The following is a 23882-nucleotide window of genomic DNA, read 5'->3' as shown; positions in this document are numbered from 1 at the left end:
TTCTATAGTGATCTGTATCTTTATAGTGATACAAGACAGGGTTGAACTGATGTTCTAAGTGCCACTGTTACAAAAAATATGTACACATTTAATTTGTTTAACTTATTTGGGTTTAGTAGGAGTTATAAGTTTCAGTACTTTTAATGTTGCTGAACTCATAGTTGGGAAACTTAAGTTCATTATTATGAAGAAATCAGTCCAGATTCTGAATAAATGCAAGGATGAAGAAATTTAAGCAGAAAGGAAAAGCAAAAATTAATATTTGTTAAGTTGCATTATTAAGATGAATATAGTGAAAAGTAGACACTCTGATGGCTATCTGCCTTACAGCTTTGCAAGTATAATTAGTATTAGCATTAGCAGAGGTATATGATTTGAGAAAGCAAGCTTATACAGCATCAGCAAGTGGAGGGGAACCCTTCCCATTCCACCCATCCATTTGCTCCAAATGTCCGTCCAGTTCTTCCTTGAATTTATTTAAGCTATCAGCTTCCACAACAACAGATGGAAGTTTGTTCCAGCAATCAACCACTTGCTGGCTAAAGGCAAATTTCTGCACATCTGTTCTACAACTGTCTTTCCTTAATTTGAATTCTTAACCCCCCCCTCAAGTGCGTAATCTGAGCAAGAATCCCATTAGCATTGAGCTTGCTCAAACCATTCAAAGCCTTATACACCTCAATCAGATCACTTTGCAGGTGCCTAATCTCCAGATTCTGCAATTTGCAGAACTTAAGCCTTTCGTGGTAAGAGCAACCCTTTGTTCCCCTCATCAATCTCATTGCCCTTCTCTGTACCTGTTCCAGCAGCTCTACATCCTTCCTAAATGAGGCCTCCAGACCTGTAGAAAGTACTCAAGGTGTGGCCTGACCATTGCCTTATACAAAGGGTTAATCACCTCTTTTTCCCTGCTAGCAAGATTCCATGAGCTCCTCTTGCAGCCTGTTTGCATTAAGAAAATGTCATATGTGACTGCACAATTATCCCCGTGTCTTTTATGGTTTGTTACTGTGTGGTTACTGCTACGCATATGCAGTACTTTGACAAATGCAATGTTAAACTTCAGTTGCCACCTCTCAGCCCATCTGCCCATCTAATGTAAGTAGTGAGAGAAAACCCTTAGTGTGCTGTTGGTTTGCACTTCTTTTCTTAAGATATTATGAAACCTGTTGCTTGAATTGGAAAATATTAATAATCGGAATGCTGATATTTGTTTTAAAAAATACAATTAAATATATTTTTTGAAAAGTTTATTAACAGGTGCAAATGTTATTTTTATATGCTTTCCAGTTCATTGTAGCTCACTTCGAATGATGAAACCTAATAAATAAGACATTGTAAATGAAACGTGAACTTAGTATGCCTGGGATTTTTTCATGAATTTGAAAAATTACCAAAAGTTATTACTTAGGGTGCAGTTTTTTTTTCATTACACTCAGCCCTCGTATAACACATGTTTACACTACACGATTCATAAATAGGGGAACAATATCTTATATAACACAAACCGAATTCGCTTATGTACGATTCTTCTTTGTGTTTACAAGAAATGGCAGTCGAACGCAGAATCACCCCAACCGAATGCAACACGATAGGATTGAAGAGAAGATTCTGAAAATGTATTTGTTTTTTGTATCAGTGAAGGGGGGAAACACATTTCACCATAAAAAGATAAAAACCCACACAATTCCAGCTATCGGTATTATGGCAAATGCAATTAGATAGAGTTTACTATCAGTTTATAAGATTCTACCAGCAGAAACACAAATGGAAATCGTTTTTATTGTTTTATGGCAGTAACCCCTAGAAATGTGCTTTAGTAAAATGTGAGGTGTTAATAGTGTATCTCTGCCTTTACGGTGTTTATTCAGTTGCTACACGCACGCAGCTTTGTTTATGTGTATCAGGCTTGCCTCCTCATTTTGTAATTGTGCTTTATTCCCTAAAAACGAGTAAAATACTTAAGGTGTGAAAAGGGAGCGTCCTGGTGAAGATTCATAGAGAAAAAGAAAAGCAATATTGATAAACAGAGGCGGACTGGGTCAAAAATTCTTACCTGGGAAAATTTATAGTGGCCTCATTATGGTTTATGGCCAAAATCACGCCGGCCTCCGGCCCTCCGGGGTTCCCCCCGTAAGGTTTATGGCCAGTTCACCTCTGCCGATAGAGATAAAATATGAAATTGCGAAACGGTTTGAGCGAAATGAAAGACCATGTGATATTGCATGTGCTACAATACCTAAATGAGGCAACGCCGAGAATTACAAAGAATGCAGAGAAAATAAAAACAACTTTCATAGCAGGAACAACTCAAAGTTTAATTAAAATCCATTAGATTAAGACACAAAGAATTGGAAGAGATGGGGGGGGGGGAAGTTTGCTTACGATAGAAGCAAAAGCATTAGCAATATTTTATTACGTAATAGTCGTAATAAAATACGTAAGTATTTTATTATGATTATTTATTGTGTTTGGTAATGTTTTGGTTACAAATGTGTGTTCAATCTTGGGTGGTCTGCACCTAACCCTATTTATCCCATAGGGCCTGTTGTTTGTATTGCACAAGGGTTTCTAGGAACACAACTATCATGCTATGTGAGGACTGACTGTATTATAGTATTTATTTTACTATTTGTTTTTCTTAATTTAATCTGGTTCATTATAGCTTCTGTTGCTGATGCACCAGTAAAATATAAAGTGAACTAAACCCCATTTAATTCTTATTTGATTTCAGGTTGTATTTCTAAGTTCTCAGCAGGTTGTGTACAGTATTATCCTGGCTTTCATATATACCAATCAGTAACTCAGGTTGAAAAGTTTGAAAATGATTTTCGAAGATACTTAACAAGGAAGATTGGCTTTGAGGCTGTAATGAGGATACGTTGTACAAGAGGTAAGTATTTTATAGCAGAACAGTTTACTACTATTAATGTATTGCTGCTTTTTTTTTTTTTTTTTTTTTTGACTAAATCGTAATTTGGTAGTGATCCTTATGAATTTTGTTAAAAATATTTGTTGTTATTAAAGTGTTTGCATAAATGTTGCTGTGTATAGTGGAACAACAGGAACTCCTGTCTGGTTCACCAAGAGAGTATGTAACCTTGTGGGGCAAGTATCAATGATGAGTCACATACTGAGAAGTAAAAGTAAGAGGATGGAAATTTGGAATGTATGATATGCAAGTCTGTCAGTAATGTTTGAAATGTTCCTGACTTGTGTAATTGATGTAACTAGGTGAAAGGCTTGTGATAAGAATCTAGAGTGCTAGTTATATTTCCAGTTGAATTCTGAGTGCAAAGTTATGGGATATGAGTAGACTATTCACTTTGATATTAATAATTTCAGATTTATTAGAGCTGAGGCCTTTCATTTAGGGTAATATATGATGGTATGTTAGTGATACTCAGTAGATATTCTAGGGGTCATTTATAAAGGCTTTTGATAAGAATCTAGAGTGCTAGTTATATTTCCAGTTGAATTCTGAGTGCAAAGTTATGGGATATGAGTAAACTATTCACTTTGATATTAATAGTGATTTATGGAGTGTGAAATCTCAGAATGTGAATGGTTTAATGAAATCCAGTTATGTGAATCTGCCTTGGCATTACTCTGCCAAGTTTGATTATAGTACACCAGCAGTCCTTTTTTTTTTTTGTGAAATTTTTATTGGATGGTATGCTTATTTGATAAATGGTTTCTTTTTATTCACTGGAGTAGCATCTACACTCAGTTATTGACTTCCAGTAGTATACTGCAATGGTGATGTCAGAGATTCCTACCAGTTTTAACTTGTTCACGTCCCGTAATGTTATGGCCGGGTTTCATGGTAGATTTTTGCAACTTATTGTGTGTATCAGTGATGGCCAAGTGATGTGCCAAATTTTTATCATTGGCACACGAGGAAGCTTTTAACTTCTATTCCTCTAATAGCATATCATTTCTTTCAGCCATTGTTAAAAAAAATTCCAGATGGCATGTAACTTAATTTTGATCAGTGCTGTTTTACATGCAAGAAAATGATGATATGATGATGATAGCTCTTTTAAATGCAAGAAAGTGATGATAGTTGTTTCATTTAAAATAAAATGGTTAAAAAAAAAAAAAAAAAAAATTTATCACCAGTGGTATAATCAGGGGGAATTTGAGGTTCAACTTCCCCAAACCCAATTGTTTGTTAGTTTCAAGCAGAGCAGGTCTTGTTTTAAAAATAGAATATGTGAGCGACAGATTTTATGACAAAGAACATTCATTTTAAATACTGTGAAGCCTTGATATACCATGCTGCATTATACTACAATTTCAGATATAATGCCTGTATGATTGTGTCCTTAAGAGGAATATAAAAATATACAGTTCATGGCAAATCCACAGATTTCGCAATATAAAGTGACAGGGGTAAACTAGCTACCATATTTACAAAAACTGGCAAAAAAGTAAACTAGCTACCACATTTGAAAACTAGTTACTGCATTGGTTTCCAAATGTGGACCATTAAGCTACTGTATTTCTTTTTGTGGTATATGCACCCAACTAGACAGTTAAATTTTTTTAAAATAACAGGATTTATCCAAGAGTAATTAATTTAGATTTTTCTGTTTTTTGTCTACCTCACCTTAGTATAGAGATACAATAAAACTCACTCACTCAGTGGAATTGTAATTGCACTGGAAACTCAAACAAAAGTAAATATTTTTCCTTTGAAAGGGGAGATGAGAACAAGCTACCATATTAGTTATAAATATTTGTAAACAGCAGCATTTTGACGTCTTTTTCAAACTATGATACCACATGTAGAATAGTAAAAACTGCTAAAGGCATAATGCCAAGTGTGCCAGAAATACATTAATTGTGTAATAAAGAGGTGGGGGGGGGGGGGAGAGAGAGAGAGAGAGAGAGAGAGAGAGAGAGAGAGATGAAATATGAAAACATTTAATCAACGCACATCAAAATGAAATTTGCATACGATAAAACACTTGTTTAATATTTCATGTCCTGTGGTTATTGCATATTCATATAAAAAGTTAAAAAAAACCCTAGATAAATTTTATTTTTCACTCAGCAGGCCTCATGTGGCCTTCTTATGGGGGGAGGGGGAAGAGAAAGAATTTATATCAATTGTTTGGCCAGATTTGAAAGAAAATATGTTGTAATACTATATCTGATTTATTAAGTGTAACTTCTGCAGAAAAGAGTATTAATCATTGCTACAGTTAAGATAAATAAATATTCACAAATTAAAAAGTAGAAATCTTCTGAAGTTAATCAAAAAATGTTCCTTAAGTGTACGTTTGAATGTATTTGTCTTTTGTGGTCAGTGTGATCACTCTGAACCAAGAACCAGATATAGTTGTCTTTGGTATTGTTGTATGTCCTGTTGGAATTGCTCCCCATGCTCCTCACAAATATCCATATTTGGTCTGAAAAAATCCAAACGAGAATGCAAATAATGGAGGTTGATCTACAATTTGAATCCTGTTTTTCCATAATTTCCTCTTTGTTACTGTAATTTTCCCTCTTAATGTTGCCAAGAAAGCCATTCATTATGAGGTGAAACAACTGCTAGGCATTTTGCTGAGCACCAGCCATTTTGTTTTCCAGTTCATGCAATGCCAGCATCACAGTAATAAATATATCACCTTTCACTTTTGCTTCAAACAGTTTTGGAAAGAAGTTGTATATGCTTGAAGGTGTCATCTTTAGGATTCAGCACTTTAAAACAAATTGGGGCCCACTCTCATTTTTGTGTGGAGTGGTGTAAATTGGACTGCAACTCAATTCTGGGCAGTCTGTTTTCTTGTAGTGGTGATATGCTGCCCTGCTGTTCTTTAGATAGAGAAAGCAAGGGAAAGTGAAATTGCCAAGTGAACACAATGAACTCCAACATCAACTTGTTCCTTGTAATTTTCACTCTTACTGTTACCAAGAAAGCCATTTGCTACAAGTATAAATGGACTACTGTTTATACTGGTCATATTTGATTTTCTCTAAAACATGCTTCACATTTCCATAATCTTCTTTAATATGAACAGAGCTCATAAGAGGAACTGATGGGTGTATAAATCCATTGTGAAGCAGTGCAGCTTTAAAACTATTACCTGAAACTGTCCATGAAAAGCTGCTGCCCCCTTGACTAATTTTGTGAATTGTGACTAATATTAATTTCTTCATAAAGATTAACCAAACCAAAACACTGGCACACGGGTTCTGCAACATGTTTTTTCTGTGTGTGGAAGTCTCACAGCTGAGCGGTAGAGCCACTCATTTTAAATAAAATATCAGTAGCACTGCATTGGATTTTGTTAGATCTAAGTCTCTTATAAAGTTATCCAATTCTTGCTGATTAGGGAAATGTGGTGCTTTAAAAGGCTTCTGATGTCATCTGAATTATCCCAATTATGTGTACCAGATTCGTCCATTTCTGAAGACTTCTTTGGAAGGTAGATGAATATTGGGAGAGCCTCATTGTTGTGGCACTAGAGCAATAGAGGATAGTATGTTGGGATACACTACAGCTTTTTGATCCACAAATGTTTTAAATTTTGATATATGCACTATACAAAAGTAGCAGTTGTCATGATGGTTCTTTGGTTTTGTCCATATTTGAGGTATAGTAAAAGACACATCTGACTCTCATAAAACCATTCTTCTAATGTTAATCTGCAACTAACACAGCAGTACATAACATCCACAAACAGCATATCTGGAGATCACTTATACTTTCATTTGGTAGCCATAGCAAACTGTAAAATCGTTATTATAGGAATGCTGCAGCTCTTATGTATCTCTATTAGTATGCTCATGTAACAAATGTTCCAGAAATAAAAAAAAAAAAAAAAAAAAACCCTTCATTTGCACTGAAATATTGACTAGAGAAAACAAATGACACCATTGGATTCAACACACAAAATATGAGAGTTAAGTGTAAACAAACTTTTTGTTACATAATATAAAACTTTTATTAAATTCTGTATAATTTCTATTCATTATACAGATTTTACTGTTGACCCAATCAAGAACCAGAACGGAAACAATATAACTTACTGTGTTCAAGAGAACACAGTAAGTTATTTTGTATCTAAATTGAAGACATCTTTCATAAATTTACAAAACTTCTTTCCAGCCTCAGAATTTAATTCTATCACTAAAGAGAACTATAGGTATACGATCCAGTGGCTCTTTCAATAATTTTGCACCTTCAGTGGAATACAGCATCAAATTCTTGTTTATGAATTTTTGAATTATATCTAACATCCCTGGAGTGATGTATATGGCAACGATGAAAATAGATTCACTATTGAATTTGCATAAAGATCCACAAATATCTCTAATTTCATCTGATACCGCTGTCGCATTGCTGCTATTATGTTGTGCAAAGATATGTGTACTGATGATAGTTGATATATCGCAACACTACCACTACAAACATCCGACCTTTTAAATTGCGTCATGCATTGGAATGGTTTAAGTAATATATGTTCATCATTATTCAACCACATTTCACTTAATATTAATATTTTGGATTACTGCGAGATTGTGTCCATTCGATATCTCAAACGTGGGCCCCGTAAACTTTGTATGTTCATTGATGATATTGATATACGACTTTGTATGAAATCTTGCAGTTCATCCTATAGAGACGGCAGCTTAATATTTTAAGTGATCTAGTTCAGCACAAAGTTCTGTATTACTAGCAGCGTTGCCATGGTGAAATATGAAATCGTCGTGGGGATTTGTAATATATAAACCTTGCAATGAGGTCACTCGAGATAATGGCATGTATACAAGTTGCTGTTGATGATCTTTCTCGTAATTATATACAACTTTTTTGAAGGTCCCTCCTTGAGATTTATGTATAGTCAAAGCACAAGCACATGCTAAAGGAAATTGTGTACGTCTATATGTTAATTTCCTATTGTTCTTGAATGGAATCGTAGTTGACGTTTTATAATAGGTATGGATTGACTAGGTAAATGTTTATCTTTCACATATTGTTTATAACGAGATTGAAAGTTATGTCCTATTTTTGACTCAGGAAATTTCATCTATACACTAACTGTTTCATTGTCCTCAAATTTGAAATATACTAAAGTACCGATTGCACCGTTTACCAATCCATCAACCACATCTATAATAGCATTAACAAAGGCACATGATGCTATAAAGCAAACTTATATAGCATCAGCCAAAAAAAAAAAAAAAAAACACAGTTATTTCACCCATCCACTCACTCCAAATGTTTGTCAAGTTCTGCCTTGAATCTATTTAAGCTATCAACTTCTACAACGACAGATGAAAGTTTGTTCCAGCAATCACCCACCTGCTGGCTAAAGACAAACTTCCGCACATCTATCCTCCAACTGTCTTTCCTCAATTTGAATTTATGAATATGATTACTCAGAATGATTATTCTGAGCAAAAGGAAGAATCCCATCAGCATTCAGCATGCTCAAACCATTCAAGGCTCTATACACCTCATTCAGATCACCTCGCAGGTGCCTAGTCTCCAGACACTGTAATTTGCAAAACTTGAGCCTTTCTTTGTAAGAGAAACTTTGTTCCATTCACTAACCTTGTTGCCCTTCTCTGTACTTGTTAAAATAGCTCTACATCCTTCTTAAAATGAGGCCTTCAGACCTGTATACAGTACTCAAGGTGTGGCCTGACCATTGCCTTATACAAGGGGATAATCGCCTCCCTATCCCTGCTAAAAAAATTCCTATATATCATTGAGAAGACACCACGAGCTACTCTTGCAGACTGTCTGCACTGCTCAGAAAACTTCATATCTGCCTGCACAACTATCCCCAGGTCTTTTTCATTATCTACCACTGTCAGTGTGGTACCACAGAGTTGATACATTATTCTGGGATTACTGCTTCCCATATGTAGTATTTTACATTTGTCAATGTTAAACTTCATTTGCCACCTCTCAGCCCATCTGCTCAACTTTTCTAGATCCTGTTGCAACAGTGTACTGTCATTAGTGTTATTAACAACCCTGCCAACCTTCGTATCGCCTGCAAACTTGGACATTAAGCCTGATATACCATCATCAATATCATTTATAAATACAGAAAACAACACTGAACCCTGAGGGACTCCACTAATAACATTAGTCTATGAAGAGCAGTGTACATTGATTGCCACTCTGTATTCTCCCACTCAACCATCCCTTTATCCATAGCAGCAATTTGCCTCCAATGCTCCACTGCTCAAATTTGTGCAGTAGTATCAAAGGCTTTTCTAAGATCCAAATATATGATAATCAAAGTTATTCTTTGCATCCAGTTCCTTTGTGACTACATCATGGTATCCAATCAAATTAGTCAGACAAGACTTCCCCTTAACAAACCCATGCTGTGTCCGAGCTGTAATTGAAGTCTTGTCTAGATGATCCTGTAATGCTTCTTTAACCAGTGCCTCCATTAATTTCCCTGGAACAGAAGTTAAACTAACAACTTTGTAATTACCTGTCTCTCCCTTTGATCCTCCTTTGTGGATTGGGGTCACATTTACACATCTCCATTCCATGGGTACCTCCCCTGAGTCCAGGGAAGCTCTCATAATTATGGCTAAGGGTTTGCTTACTTCCTCTGCTGCTGCTTCCTTTAATATAACTGGATAGATCCCATCCACCTCAGGTGCCTTTCTTATGTTCAATTTCAACTATTTCTCCTCCATTTTACTCTCAGTTATTACAAGATTATCTAGCTTACTGCCAGAGTTGAATACACCTCTGGCATTCCCCTCCCCGAATAACTCCTCATGTGTGAATGTCGATGCAAAATATTCGTTCAGTTTGCTAACTACCTGAGCAGGATCATCAACAGTTGAATCATTGATATCAAGTAGACCAATCTGATTCATGCCCTTCTTTCTAGGGTTTACATAAGTAAAGAACTCTATGCTGTTTTTCTTTGCATCCTTTGCCAAAGATTTCTCGTAATCTGTCTTCACCTGCCTAACCTCCTTTGTAACTTGGTTATGGACCAGCTTATATCTCTCATAGGCTTCTGTGTCACATGTTAATTTATATGTATCCCATGCATTTTTCTTCTCTGTCACATGTCTAATTAATTCATCTGACATCCATTTAGGCCTAAATCTCGAACAATATTTCTTTGTTGGTATGAAAAGCCTAGTGACTTCCAAGATTAATTCTTTGAATGCTTCCCATTTTGAATTTGCTGTTGGTAACATCATCAGTTGGTTCCACTGTATAGAATTTAAATACTGTCTCAGACCACCGTAGTCACCTTTACAAAAGCAAAAACCTTTCCCTTTACCCTTGATGGTAGTTACCTCTTTGAGTAAATCCCACTTCAGCACACTGTGATCACTGCCACCTAGTGGTTCCTTTATCTGCAGATTCATGAAGAATTACTACGGATAATCAGATCAAGAGAATAACTCTCTCTAGTTGCCTCCTGAACATGCTGCTGTAGAAATCAACAAAAGCCTTGCTAGTGTGTGTGTGTGACAAACCCACAAATTCCAGTCAGTATCTGGGAAATTAAAATCCCCCATAATACACTCTAATTTACTGGTCCACTCTATTTGTATGCACAGTTGCTCATTATACTCATCAGATTCATTAGGCCTTTAACACACACCCACTCATTTCCTTTCCCAGTGCTTATGTCACACCAAACAGACTCAACATTGCATTGTCCACTAACATCAATTGGATGCATCTCCTTAGATTTTGTTTCTTAGCTAATAGCATAACCCCTCCTCCCCTCATGTCCTGTCTATTCTTTGTGCACATTGTACTCCAGTTCTGCACTTCTTATGTCTGTGTCCACCTTGTCTCTGATATCCCAATAATATCTGCCTTTGATGTCTTGACTAGCACTTCAAGCTCATCGAATTATATAATAGGTGCATGTATACTTGCGTGTACACCAATTCTAGGAGTTTGGTAAATAAATTTGATGAATTTGAGGTATTGCTCAAAACATCAAAGGCAGATATTGTTGGGATATCAGAGACGTGGTGTCACACAGATATAAGGAATGCTGAACTGGGATTTGGGAAGTACAATGTGTACAGAAAGGATAGACAGGACAGGAAGGGAGGAGGGGGTTATGCTATTAGTTAAGAAACACACAAAATCCAAGGAAGTGAAGCCAGTCGACATCGCTGGACAGTGCAGTGTCGAGTCAGTTTGGTGTGACATAAGCATTGGGAGATCAAAATTGAGAGTAGGAGTGTGCTATAGGCCTAATGACTCTGATGAGTATAATAAGAAACTGTACAGGGAAATAGTGGGCCAGTAAATCAGAGAGTCTTATAATGGGGGATTTTAATTTCCCAGATATTGACTGGAATTTGTGGGTTTGTCACTCACACACTAGCAAGGCTTTTGTGAATTTATTGGATGATTGTTTTCTACATCAGCATGTTCAGAGGCAACTAGAGGGAGTAATACTCTTGATCTGATTATCAGTAGTGATTCTTCATGCATTAAGAATCTGCAGATAAAGGAACCACTAGTTGGCAGTGATCACAGATCACTGCCACCTAGTGGTTTCTTTGTGCTGAATTTGGATTTACTCAAAGAGCTCACTACCATCAGGGGAAAAGGGAAGGGTTTTTGCTTTCGTAAAGGTGACTATGATGGTCTGAGACAGTATTTAAGTTCTGTACAGTGGGACCAACTGATGATGTTACCAACAGGAAATTCAAAATGGGAAGCATTCAAAGAACTTACCTTGGAAGCTACTAGGCTTGACACACCAACTAAGAAATATTGTTCAAGGTTTAGGCCTAAATGGATGTCAGATGAACTAATGAGACGTATGGAAGAGAAGAAAAATGCATGGGATACATATAAATTAATGGGTGACATGGAAGCCTATGATAGATATAAGCTGGTCTGTAACCAAGTCACAAAGGAGATTAGGCAGGCAAAGGCAGATTATGAGAAATCTTTGGCAAAGGATGCAAAGAAAAACAAGAGTTCTTTACCTATGTAAACTCTAGAAGGAAAGGGATGGATCAGATTGGTACACTGGATATTGATGGTTCAGCAGTTGAGGATCCTGCTCAGGTGGCTAACAAACTAAACGAGTATTTTGCATCTACATTCACACATGAAGAATTATTCAGGAAGGGGAATGCCAGAGGTTGAAGTAAACTCTGGCAGTGAGCTAGATAATCTTGTAATAACTGAGAGTAAAGTGGAGGAGAAATTGTTGAGGATAAACATAAAAAAGGCACCCGGGGTGGATGGGAACTATCCAGTTATATTAAAGGAGACAGCAAAGGAAATAAGCAAACCATTAGCCTTAATTATGAGAGCTTCTTTGGTCTCAGGGGAGGCACCCATAGACTGGAGATGTGCAAATGTGACCCCAATTCACAAAGTAGGATCAAAGGCTGACACAAGTAATTATAGACCTGTGAGTTTAACTTCTGTTCCAGGAAAATTAATGGAGGCACTTGTTAAAGAAGCACTGCAGGATCATCTAGACAAGACTTCAGTTATAGCTCGGACACAGCACGGTTTTGTTAAGGGGAAGTCTTGCCTGACTAATTTGATTGGATACTATGATGTAACCACAAAAGAACTGGATGCGGGGAATAACTTTGATATTATATATTTGGATCTTAGAAAGGCTTTTGATACTGTTACACATGGAAGACTGCTTCACAAATTGGAGCAGTGTGGCATTGGAGGCAAATTGCTGCTATAGATAAAGGGTTGGTTGAGGGGGAGAAGGCAGATTGGTAATCAATGGACACTGCTCATCATGGACTAGTGTTATTAGTGGAGTTCCTCAGGGTTCAGTGTTGGGTCCATTGTTGTTTTCTGTATTTATAAATGATATTGATAATGGTATAGCAAGCTTAATGTCCAAGTTTGCAGACGACACAAAGGTTGGCAGGATTGTTAAGGACACTACTGATGCTCTGTTGCTGCAACAGGATCTGGAAAGGTTGAGCAGATGGGCTGAGAGGTGGCAAATGAAGTTTAACATTGACAAATGTAAAGTACTACATATCGGAAACAGTGGTAGAGAATGAAAAGGACCTGGGGGTAATTGTGCAGGCAGATATGAAGTTCTCTGAGCAGTGCAGACGGGCTGCAAGAGTAGCTTGTGGTGCCTTGTCAATGATATACAGGAATTAAGGAGGTGATTATTCCCTTGTATAAGGCAATGGTCAGGCCACACCTTGAGTACTGTATACAGGTCTGGAGGCCTCATTTCAAGAAGTATGTAGAGCTGCTGGAACGAGTACAGAGAAGGGTAACAAGATTAGTGAATGGAACAAAGGGTTGCTCTTACAAAGAAAGGCTTAAGTTTTGCAAACTCACCGGTGCCTAGTCTGGAGACTAGCCACCGGAGAGGTGATCTGATAGAGGTGTATAAAGCCTTGAATGGTTTGAGCATGCTCAATGCCGATGGGATTCTTCCTCTTGCTCAGAATAATCACCTGAGAGGGCATAAATTCAAATTGAGGAAAGATAGATGTACAGAAATTTACCTTTAGCCAGTGGGTAGTTGGTTGGTGGAGCAGACTTCCATCTCTTGTTGTGGAGGTTGATAGCCTAAATAAATTTAAGGCTTAGCTGGGCAGGTATTTCAAATGAATGGAGGGGTGAAATGGGAGTGTTTTTTTTTTTTTTTTTGGCTGATGCTGCCTAAGTTTGCTTTCTTGCATCATATGCCTCTCTACTAATGGTAATACTAATGTATTCCCCCCAAGCTAGCAGTTTTGCCACCCAACTAACTCTGCCTCGATAGCATCAGCATATTTGTAGTAATGTACGGTTTTCTTTTCAATAATGGTAGAACGTATGGAAGTCCTGCAGTTTCAGTCACTGACATTTTATGAATTTTATTTCAAATCCCTTGTGGACATAAATTAGTAGCATCTTTGGTAACAAACCTCGATTCTATAATTTTAAGTTCATCTGGTAATAGCGCTTCTCCATTGCTTATTTTTGTATGAATTTTAGAAAATGTACTATTGGACTGTTGTACAACTTGTACTAATTCATGAAATTGTAGTGAATGCCATAATTCTGGAGCAATCTCTAATGAGTTTATGAATTCTTTCGATTCCAATATAGAACAAGTAATGTTAGCTGTTATTCCTACTGATTTAAATGCAATTTGCAAATTTTCTGCAGTATGCATTTGCATGATTTTCATTGCCATGTATAGCAAATGTTGGGGAGTTACTCCACGACAATCAGATCTACGAATTTCACTTGATGCCATCATAAAGGGACTAATTTTCAAACCATGTTTAAATTTTCATGCATGTCTCAAATATATAGCTGGAAAAGAAAGTTCTTCTGCATGTATATCAAATATGAAACTTTGTTGGAGATGATTTCTGACCAGGTGCTATACATAAATATTTATCTTCAGACCATAATAATGTTTGTTATTGAATTATCAATAGTTAATCATCATTGACTATTGACAGGTTCCACAATTTCATTTTAATGTTTCTGTTCACTATCATCATTTGTCCCCAAGAAATCGTCACTCACTTTTATGCCGTAGAATTTATACAAAGGTGAATTTATCAAATACCATAACCATATTTTCACTATTTTCTTCTGCACACATTCTTGTAGATATGATTTATGTATGAGTCTTTGTTTTATATATACATTAATGGCATAATCGTCATCAAATTCTCTAGGTAATTGATGAACTATCGTATTTATGTTAACTGGTACATTTATTACTTCTCCAATGATCCCATATTGTCCATGTTCATAATGTAAACAACGAATTTATATAAAGGGTAATCGTGGTGATATCAAACGCTCAGTTACAACATCCAGTGTAGGCAAATGAGTAGGTTATGTTGGATATATAAATCCATTTGTGATGTGCCCATAGGTAGAATCCGTCCCTCTTTTAATGAAGTATTACACGTCATGAAAGTACTCACTTCTTTTAAATGAAATTCATTTTGGAGTAATTCATATGAAGTTGTTGGGAATGGTTTCAAATCTAATTGAAACCATAAACAATCACAAACATTACAGCTAAATCCAAATGGATTTTTGTACACTAGTTTTTGAAACTCACTATCAGCTCATGTAGACACTATAGGGATGTAATCAGGAATCTTGTTATTAGCCATTTCTAATTTTTTTTTTTTTTTTTTTTTTTTTGTGCACGATATTTCTTCGTTTGTGTTGGAGTTTTAGATTCTTGATAAGTATCAGGCATAGTAGAATTCTGTGGTTGAATTTCATTATTATTCAGAATAGTTTGAATTTCTAATTTCTTTTTCTTCCGTTCATGATATTCCTTCATTTTTTCAGCCAGTTTTTTTGTGTGCAGTTTGAGAACTCCCAGACATAACAAAACACTTTTGTTGAATTCCATCTGGATTCATATTTCTGTCCAACTTCCCTTACTTTCACGATATTCCTTTGAATGCCTGGCTGTAGATTTTGGCACAGTCGCTCGCGTATTAATCATTATGCTGATATAATGGTATAACTTAGTACGTCACTGCACTTGTTGCATACAATTGAGATTTCTTGGGTGCATGTGTTATACTTGTTGTCACTGCAGCAACGAGTACAATGCATGCACATCGGATTTCATGATGATTTCTAGGTAAATAATGCTTTTTTCCAGATAACACTGGTAAAAACGTTTTTAACGTAAAAAAAAAAAAAAAGCATTTTACAAAGGAAATAGTATCCTTTGTTATTCGTTTGAATAACAGGGAAATAAAGGATTTAGCAAAGTCAAAGTTTACTAAAATCTGTAACACTGGGAGGCCAGTTCTTCCCTGGCTTCTTATCAGCTGATGTGTGTCCTGTATTAGCAAATATATATTAAACTGCGAATAATGTATTTTGTCTAAGTGAGCAGTCAAGTGGTGTGTGGAAGCAAAAATTCCATATGCTACCTCCATATTTCCATACACTGTTTAGCTGTTCACTCAAAGTGCATTATTTACACATTTGTTAATAGACAGGTTGTTAAAGGCTAGTATGGTATGAAAGCTGTCCTGGCTGGGATATTTAAATGCAGGGTGAAATTTACCTTATCTGGAAAATCTCTTGGCCACTCCTAGCTTGAGTACTCAACTTTCTGTCTTCACTTAGAGGCAGAAAGTTTCTGTGATCAAAATAAAGTGCAGGTAAAGCATATGAATTTTATTTGATTTTAATTACTGCCTTTAATTACTTTAATGCAGTATTTTATTATTTTGCTTTTTTTTTTTTTTTTTTTAATGTCAGTTCACATGTGCCCCAAATTTCACTTTCTGTTAGTGGATTGCAGCTTTGACATGTTTTTATACCACATAAATAATAATAATAAAAAAAAGTTACATATGGTTTATTCACAGCTGTGATATTCTGCCCCCCCCCCCCAAATTTCATAAGAGTTTTTGAATTTCATATCCAAAATTTACTGTAAACAAAATTTTGAATGATGCATTTTACACTTGAAAATATAAACTTTAATGGGTTGAAGGGTAAAATGAATCTTGCAAGAAATGTTTATTAACACTAATTTTTTCCCAATTTTGAAAGAATTTAGAAAGTGCCAACAAAAAGGCAATATATATACCTTCTGTGATTTCATATCTGTGTTAGCTGTTAGCATTCCAAGTATGCTAACCTCATTAGAAGTGTATTAATAAAATATCCTACATGTTTGCTGATATATTTTTTCATCACTGATTACCAAAAACACACATTGCCATGTGCAGAATTTCTCTGTTAAAAGCAAAGCTTAAAGAACTAAATGCAAGTTATACATAAAATACCAAAAAAATATTTATAATGCATGTGTGGTAACTTTTTGGTAATTAGCATTGGCAAAGTGATGTAAGGGAAGCAAAGCTAATAGAGCAAAAAAATAAAATTCTTTAAAAATTGGGCAAAAAAAAAAAAAAAGCAGTAAAGTGTACTAGCAAACATTTTCAAGGTTGTTTTGATTATTTTATTACTTCAGTGATAGTGCTAATATAGGGTTACTTGATTGGTAAAAATACTGATTAGTCATTTTCACTCCCTCCCACCTAAAAAAATATATTTCATGATAATGGAAGTGGAAATTGGGGTGAAAATCAAATGACATTTGTTTAGGTGAAGATCAAATGACATTTATATATTTACAAAGAAATATTTTGATACTGAACATAATTTAATCCATCAAGAGTTTAATGGAATCATTGTTTTAATTGAAAGTAAACTTATTTATGTATTCATCTTTTTTTACAAGGGCTTTCTATCCATACGTTCCATGGAAATTTCTTTGTTCGATCAACAGACTTGCTTTCTTTACCTAATGTAAATCCTGATACTGGATTTGGAATGCAGATTGCTATTGAAGATAACCTTAATGAAACAAATTTGGTGTGCTTCCAAGCTGCTGTATTATACACATCAAGTAAAGGTAATTTGAAGTTTTAAAATTAGAACTGGTTAGTGAAGTATTTTTTTTTAATGAATTCAACTTTCAAGTGCAGATTTTCTTTACAAAAAATTTTGTGAAGTGTTTTACTTTTGATATGGAATATTTAAAATATAATGAAACATGAAGGAAGTTGTATTCTGTGGAGGTTTTAGGTTGTTATTGTAAACAAAATTTTTAAAGTATGAAAATTGTTATTAATGAATTTAATTTTATTATTAATGAATTGTTATTAATGAATTTAATCTTATTATCAATGAATTGTTATTAATGAATTTAATCTTATTATCAATGAATTGTTATTAATGAATTTAATTTTATCGTGTTCAAGTGATTGCAGTTTATAATAAATATGCTAAAACTCCCACAGTCACTTAGTTTAACAATAGTGATGTTTTGAATTCTATGTTGAATGCTGTCATCAAGTCCACCCAAGAAAAAGGGTGTTGGAATGGACTTAACCGGGGAGGAAATCTAGATCCCCTGTACAGTTTGTTCTAGCATGGATTGAATAATGGACTTCACATGGGTTTCACTAATCAGCATTGCTAATAGTAATTTGTACTGTAGGTGTATGGTAATGACTAAAGCCTGGATGTTTAGGCAAAATGCCATAATTTTTTATTTATTGAGGGGGAGAAAAATTTCCTTTTTTTCTTTAACCTTTTCTTTGTTGTGTTTCTGGACAGCTGCATCACCTGGAGTGTTTTTCCAAGGAATTTGGAAGTTTGTAAAAATTAAACTATGTACAGGTATCTCCTGTTATATGTGATCTCACTTTGTTTTTTGCTAGGATGTGATTTAAAGAAAAAAGAAAACTGGTCTAAATCACTATGTGCCCACATCTAGGAATCAGTCACTGTGCACAAGGATCTATGACTCAACCACTTTGTGTGTTTTTTCTGTACGTACATGGTATTATAAGTGTTCTGTCTCTCTCTCTCTCTCTCTCTCTGCAGAATCAGAAACACCACAAACTTCATGGAACAACACTTCATGGAAGAAATATATTTCTTCCGTGCCAGTCATATGGAATATTATGTGGAATTTTGGTGTGAAAAAGAGTTGTGTGTGAGAAAGGAGAACGTAGAAGGATTGAGAGTCCAGCTGCTAACTGGATAGTTGAGCCCATTAAGAAAGCTTCAGAAATATATAGTGGTGAGTTATTATGGCCATAAGTTTCTTACATTTACCTTGTGCTATATAGTCAAGTTTTTTAATGAGTGAGATAATAGAAAGTAAAATTGAGTAAATATGGGACCTGGCAGTGCTCCATGAGCCACTTGATGCATTGGAAAATGCAATATAACCATAATGAAGGCAAGATTTCCTTCCATCATGGCTGGAGTGATCTTAATTCAGGGGCGCCTCTTAGCCAGGTGGGCAGGAGCAGTAGTGCGTAGCACACACACTTCTTGATTAGACCGGGGTTCGAGCCTGTGACCACCAAATATGGAGGATGCGAAAAGGCCAGGGAATGACCACCGCATATCCCTGGAGCAATATGGCCTTAGTTGCTAATGCTCCTAAAAACCAAACAACAACAACATCTTAATTCAGGTCCTTCTGCACCATTTGTAGGAGTCATATCAAGAGTAAAAGGAAGAACTTATGGAAAGGAAGAATGTACATTTAGGAATGGACATTCTTAAAAGAATTAATGCAAGTTCTACTAATGTCTTTTTCAGGATAATTTTATGTTGAACTAAGTTAAGAAATTAATAGGATATTAACTTAATTATTAAGTTGACTGATGATATATTAAGGAATCCTTATGTGCTGTAATTATCAGCACTCACCTCATAGTAATCCGCTTAGTTTGATGAAAGTTTCAACACGTACCTAGTAGTTATGAAATTTTAAAATTCCGATAGTAGCTATTTTTAACTTAAAGAAATTATGAATTTAAAATTAGAAATTACTAAATTATGAGCTTTAAAAATTGTTAAAATTTGCTTAAGAAAGGAAAGTGCACATTCCATTCTACAGTTGTCTAATTAAAATTGTGTATTAAAAATAAGATAAAAGCTAATAGTCGCGCAAGAGCGACTTTCGAAAGCGTCTTCAGTTAGCTATAGTGGAAAGAGAACACTCGAAGTGTGTTATATACTGGTTAAGTTCCCGAAATGCATTTCAGTGCACGTGGAAACTTTAAAACTTTATACGTGCTAAATTCCAAATAGGGGAGAAGTCGATAGGAATCTTCTTGTTAATTTAAAAAAAAATCTTTTTTTAAATTCATAATTTCTTTAAGTTAAAAATAGCTAATTGTAATTTTAAAATTTCATAACTACTATGTACTTGTTGAAACTTTCATCAAACTAAGTGGATTACTATGAGGTGAGTGCTGATAATTAAGCTAAGCTATATCTATGATCTACTTAATTATTAAGTTGATTAAAATTATTATTATTACGGTGATAAACCATAGAGATACGTGCAGCTTAAAAAAATAAGAGAATGTTTAAGATAGTATGTTAGAAAGGAGCAATATATGAAACAGGAAATGAACCTGTATTTAACTTTGTGATGATTGGACAATTTTAGTATTAAATTAGGAGTGTTTCGTTTGAAAAGGAGGAAGAGAGAAACCTTGTAAAATTTTTGAATGAGATAATATCAAATGCTTGCTCATTTGTAAAAATGTGTAAAATTTGTGTTAATATTAGATGTTTTGTTGATCATTATTGGTGCCCTCATAATTGCTTATATGCTATTGATATACACATTTTCCCAAAAAAAAAAAAAAAAGTAGTAAATGAAATTTATTACCCAAATATTTTGGACCTTCTGATGATACAAAGCAGTCAGGTAGCTTGTGGGCTGTAGTAAAAGGGCTATAAAAAATCAACTAATAATAAAGAAAGATAGAATAATGTAAAATTAAGTTAAATATAAAGTAAAGCATTGCCAACAAAAGAAACCACATCTAATTCTTTATAATTAGTTTACTATCTTACAGTATATCATGTTAAATAAGTATGTTTTCCATACTAAATTGTTTTCATTTGCAAAGACCATTGTTATGCATAATTTTATATTATTACACAATATTTCTTATAAAAATGTAGTACTGGAAATATTTTATAATAAAAATTCAGAACTATTATATGATTTCAGAGAATATAGGCTTAGGGGTTTGCAATAAAAATATTATGTTGAAAGGGATTTGCGAGTCAAAACGGTTGGGAACCCCTGCTCTATGTAACTTGTGATGGAGTACAATAAGAAAAAAATTACCTAGACATTTTTGTTATGGTCACATTATGCAGGTTACTAGGGCTGTAGCCACTAACAAAAATATTTTGATTGAGGCATCTGATGTGGGAAGGTTGCCAATTATCATTTTGGAATCAGGGAGGTTAGTAACCCCTCAAAATAATTATTTTTATCTGAAATACTTCAAAAGGCAAGGAGTTCAGCAGTTGTTTAGCATTTTTCCAAATGCTTTTTGTTTTAGGTGAAGCTTGGGTTTAGCATGATATTGGCCTTCTGTTTCTGAACAACAAAGCTCTAGATGAAGAAAATGGCAGTAGCTCTACAGCTTATTGTTTATGTGACCTTTTTAATTCATGAATAGAGTTGTAGACAGAGTATGCAATTTATTTCCTGATGTTGAAAGAATGGTGTCCAATGGCAAGAATTTTGTGAAGATGCTATTGAGTGGTATATGGTTCAGTGTTCAAGGAAATTACAGTTGAATTCTCATTGCCTGTCCTGACTAGGTAGAGAGACATGGATTTCTGCTGCACTTCACTTTGGCTTTTGGCTTGGGAGGAGTGGGGAGATGTTTACAAGGTAAAAGACATTGTCTGTAGTTTGAATAAAGAGAATGCATTTTCAGTATGTGGAAGTCTTTCAATTATAGTTGCTTAAGTAACAAACTTGCTGGATTCTATTACGTCACTCAAGAAAAGAAACTAAACTAGTAAATTTTTTTTGATATTGGGATGTCGATAGCTGTGCACCGAAAAATTAAGCATTGTGCTATATGTGAAATGCAATGTTTTCTGCTAACCAAGAATTTGAGAAAATAAAGAATACTGCTAAGTTTATTGATGGACTTTCTGTTGAAATTGATATGAATCCTTTAAATGTAGCATATTTTAAGTATGATCCAGTCTTTTGATAGGAGAGAGAGAGATTTCACATGCACACACATGCTTTCTCTGATTAAAGGTGTTTCCATTTTTGAAAATTGAAGAAAACTTGTATGTATAACATAGGATTGTATTTATCTGTTTTTGATCATTAAGAATGCTGCAGTAGTAATAGCAGGTTAAATACGAATTACAGGATCATATAGACAAGACTGCAATAATAATTCACAGCATAAGCTTGTTAAGTTAAGGGGAAGTCTTGTCTGACAAATTTGATTGGATACTATGATGTATTGGATACAAAGGAACTGGATGTATCAAATAATTTTGATATCATATACTTGGATTTCAGGAAACTTTTGACACAGTTGCGCATGGAAGACTGCTGTACAGGGTGGAGCAGAATGATATTATTATTAATAATAATAATAATAATAGGGTGGAGCAGAATGATATTAAGGGAAAGTTGCTACAATGGATAAAAGGGTGGTTAAGTGGGAGAAGACAGAGTGGTAATCAATGGATGCTGCTCTTTGTGGACTAATGTTATTAGTGGAGTCCCCCAGGGTTTAGTATTGGGATCACTGTTGTTTTGTATATTTATCAATGATATTGATGAAGGTATATTAAGCTTAATGTTCAAGTATGCAGATGATACAAAGGTTGTGTGGGGTTGTTAATGGCAGTGTGCTACTGCAACAGGATCTAGAAAAGTTGGGCAGATGGGCTGAGAAGTGGCAACTGAAGTTTAACATTGACAAATGTAAAGTACTGCATATGGGTAGAAGTAACCCCAGAGAAATATACAAACTGTGTAATACTACACTCATGGTGGTAGAAAATGAAAAAGACCTGATAGTAATTGCACAGTCAGATATGAAGTTTTCTGAGCAGTGCAGACAGGCTGCCAGAGCAGGTCATGGGGTATTGTCAGTGATATGCAGGAATTTTGATAGTAGGGAAAAGGAGGTGATTGGTCGTTATCCCTTTGTGTAAGATAATGATACAGGTCTGGAGGCCCCATTTTGGAAAGGATATAGATTTGCTTGAGCAAGTACAGAGAAGGGCAACGAGATTGGTGAGGGGAACAAAGGTGTCCTCTTACCAAGAATGGCTTAAGTTCTGCAAATTGCAGCATCTGGAGACTTAGGCACCTGCGAGGTGATCTGATTGATGTGTATAAGGCCTTAAATGGGTTGATCAGGCTCAATTTTGATGGGATTCTTCCTCTTGTTCAAATTACAAACTTGAGGGGGTATAAATTCAAATTGAGGAAAGATGGTTGTTAATAGATGTGCAGCAATTTGCCTTTACTGAGCAAAGTTGATTGCTGGAACAAACGTCAGTCTCATCCAAGTTTCTTGTGGCGACCAACTAACTGGTTAAAATAAATTTATTAAAATAAATAAATGATATATACATAAGATAAAACAGAGATTAAAATATAATAAAAGCGTTAAAATTCATAGAAGCTTTTGAGACGAAGTGCCTCGTCATCACCTAGTCAGTGAATGGTGTACTTCAGTATATATTGATGGTTACAATAGGAAAATTCAGCTGGGAATGATCATGTATCACGGGTCTGGTGTCAGTAGAACAGAATTATTAGCATTAGTGGAGGCATTTGATGCAAGAAAGCAAGCTTATGCAGCATCAGCCAAAAAAAAAAAAAAAAAACCACTTCCACTTCACCCCTCTGTTCGTCCAAAATACCTGTCCAGCTGAGCCTTAAACTTATTTAGGCTATCAACTTCCACGACAAGGGATGAAAGTTTGTTCCACCAAACAACCACCCGCTGGCTAAAGGCAAATTTCCGCATGTCTATCCTACATCTGTCTTTCCTCAATTTCAATTGATGCCTTCTCAGGTGATTATTCTGAGCGAGAGGAAGAATCCCATCCGCATTGAACATGCTCAAACCATTCAAGGCTTTATACACCTCTATCAGATCACCTCTCCGGTGGCTAGTCTCCAGACTAGGCACCAGTGAGTTTGCAAAACTTAAGGATTTGCAAAACTTAAGCCTTTCTTTGTAAGAGCAACCCTTTGTTCCATTCACTAATCTTGTTACCCTTCTCTGTACTCGTTCCAGCAGCTCTACATCCTTCTTGAAATGAGGCCTCCAGACCTGTATACAGTATTCTAGGTGTGGCCTGACCATTGCCTTATACAAGGGAATAATCACCTCCTTATCCCTGCTAGAAAAATTTCCTATATATCATTGACAATACACCATGAGCTACTCTTGCAGCCTGTCTGCACTGCTCAGAGAACTTCATATCTGCATGCACACCCACCCCCAGGTCTCTTTCATTCTCTACCACTGTCAGTGTAGTACCACAGAGTTGATACATTGCTCTGGGGTTG

General features: G+C 35.4%; 1 protein-coding gene across 2 annotated transcripts in view; it reads left to right on the top strand.

Annotated features, from left to right (window-relative positions):
- Positions 1-23882, top strand: part of Sec24AB (Protein transport protein Sec24AB) — a 298277-nt gene that overhangs the window by 214843 nt on the left and 59552 nt on the right. For both annotated transcript variants that reach the window (XM_090378021.1, XM_090378020.1), the window contains 2 exons: positions 2735-2893; positions 17223-17396. In XM_090378021.1, coding sequence (XP_090234147.1) covers positions 2735-2893; positions 17223-17396 — 333 coding nt within the window. The remainder of the gene's footprint in view (positions 1-2734; positions 2894-17222; positions 17397-23882) is intronic.

The sequence above is a fragment of the Mastigoproctus giganteus genome, chromosome 7 (assembly GCF_048544385.1).
Source record: "Mastigoproctus giganteus isolate SK-2022 chromosome 7, ASM4854438v1, whole genome shotgun sequence".
NCBI lineage: Eukaryota > Metazoa > Arthropoda > Arachnida > Uropygi > Thelyphonidae > Mastigoproctus > Mastigoproctus giganteus.
This window is presented reverse-complemented; position numbering and strand designations above follow the sequence as displayed.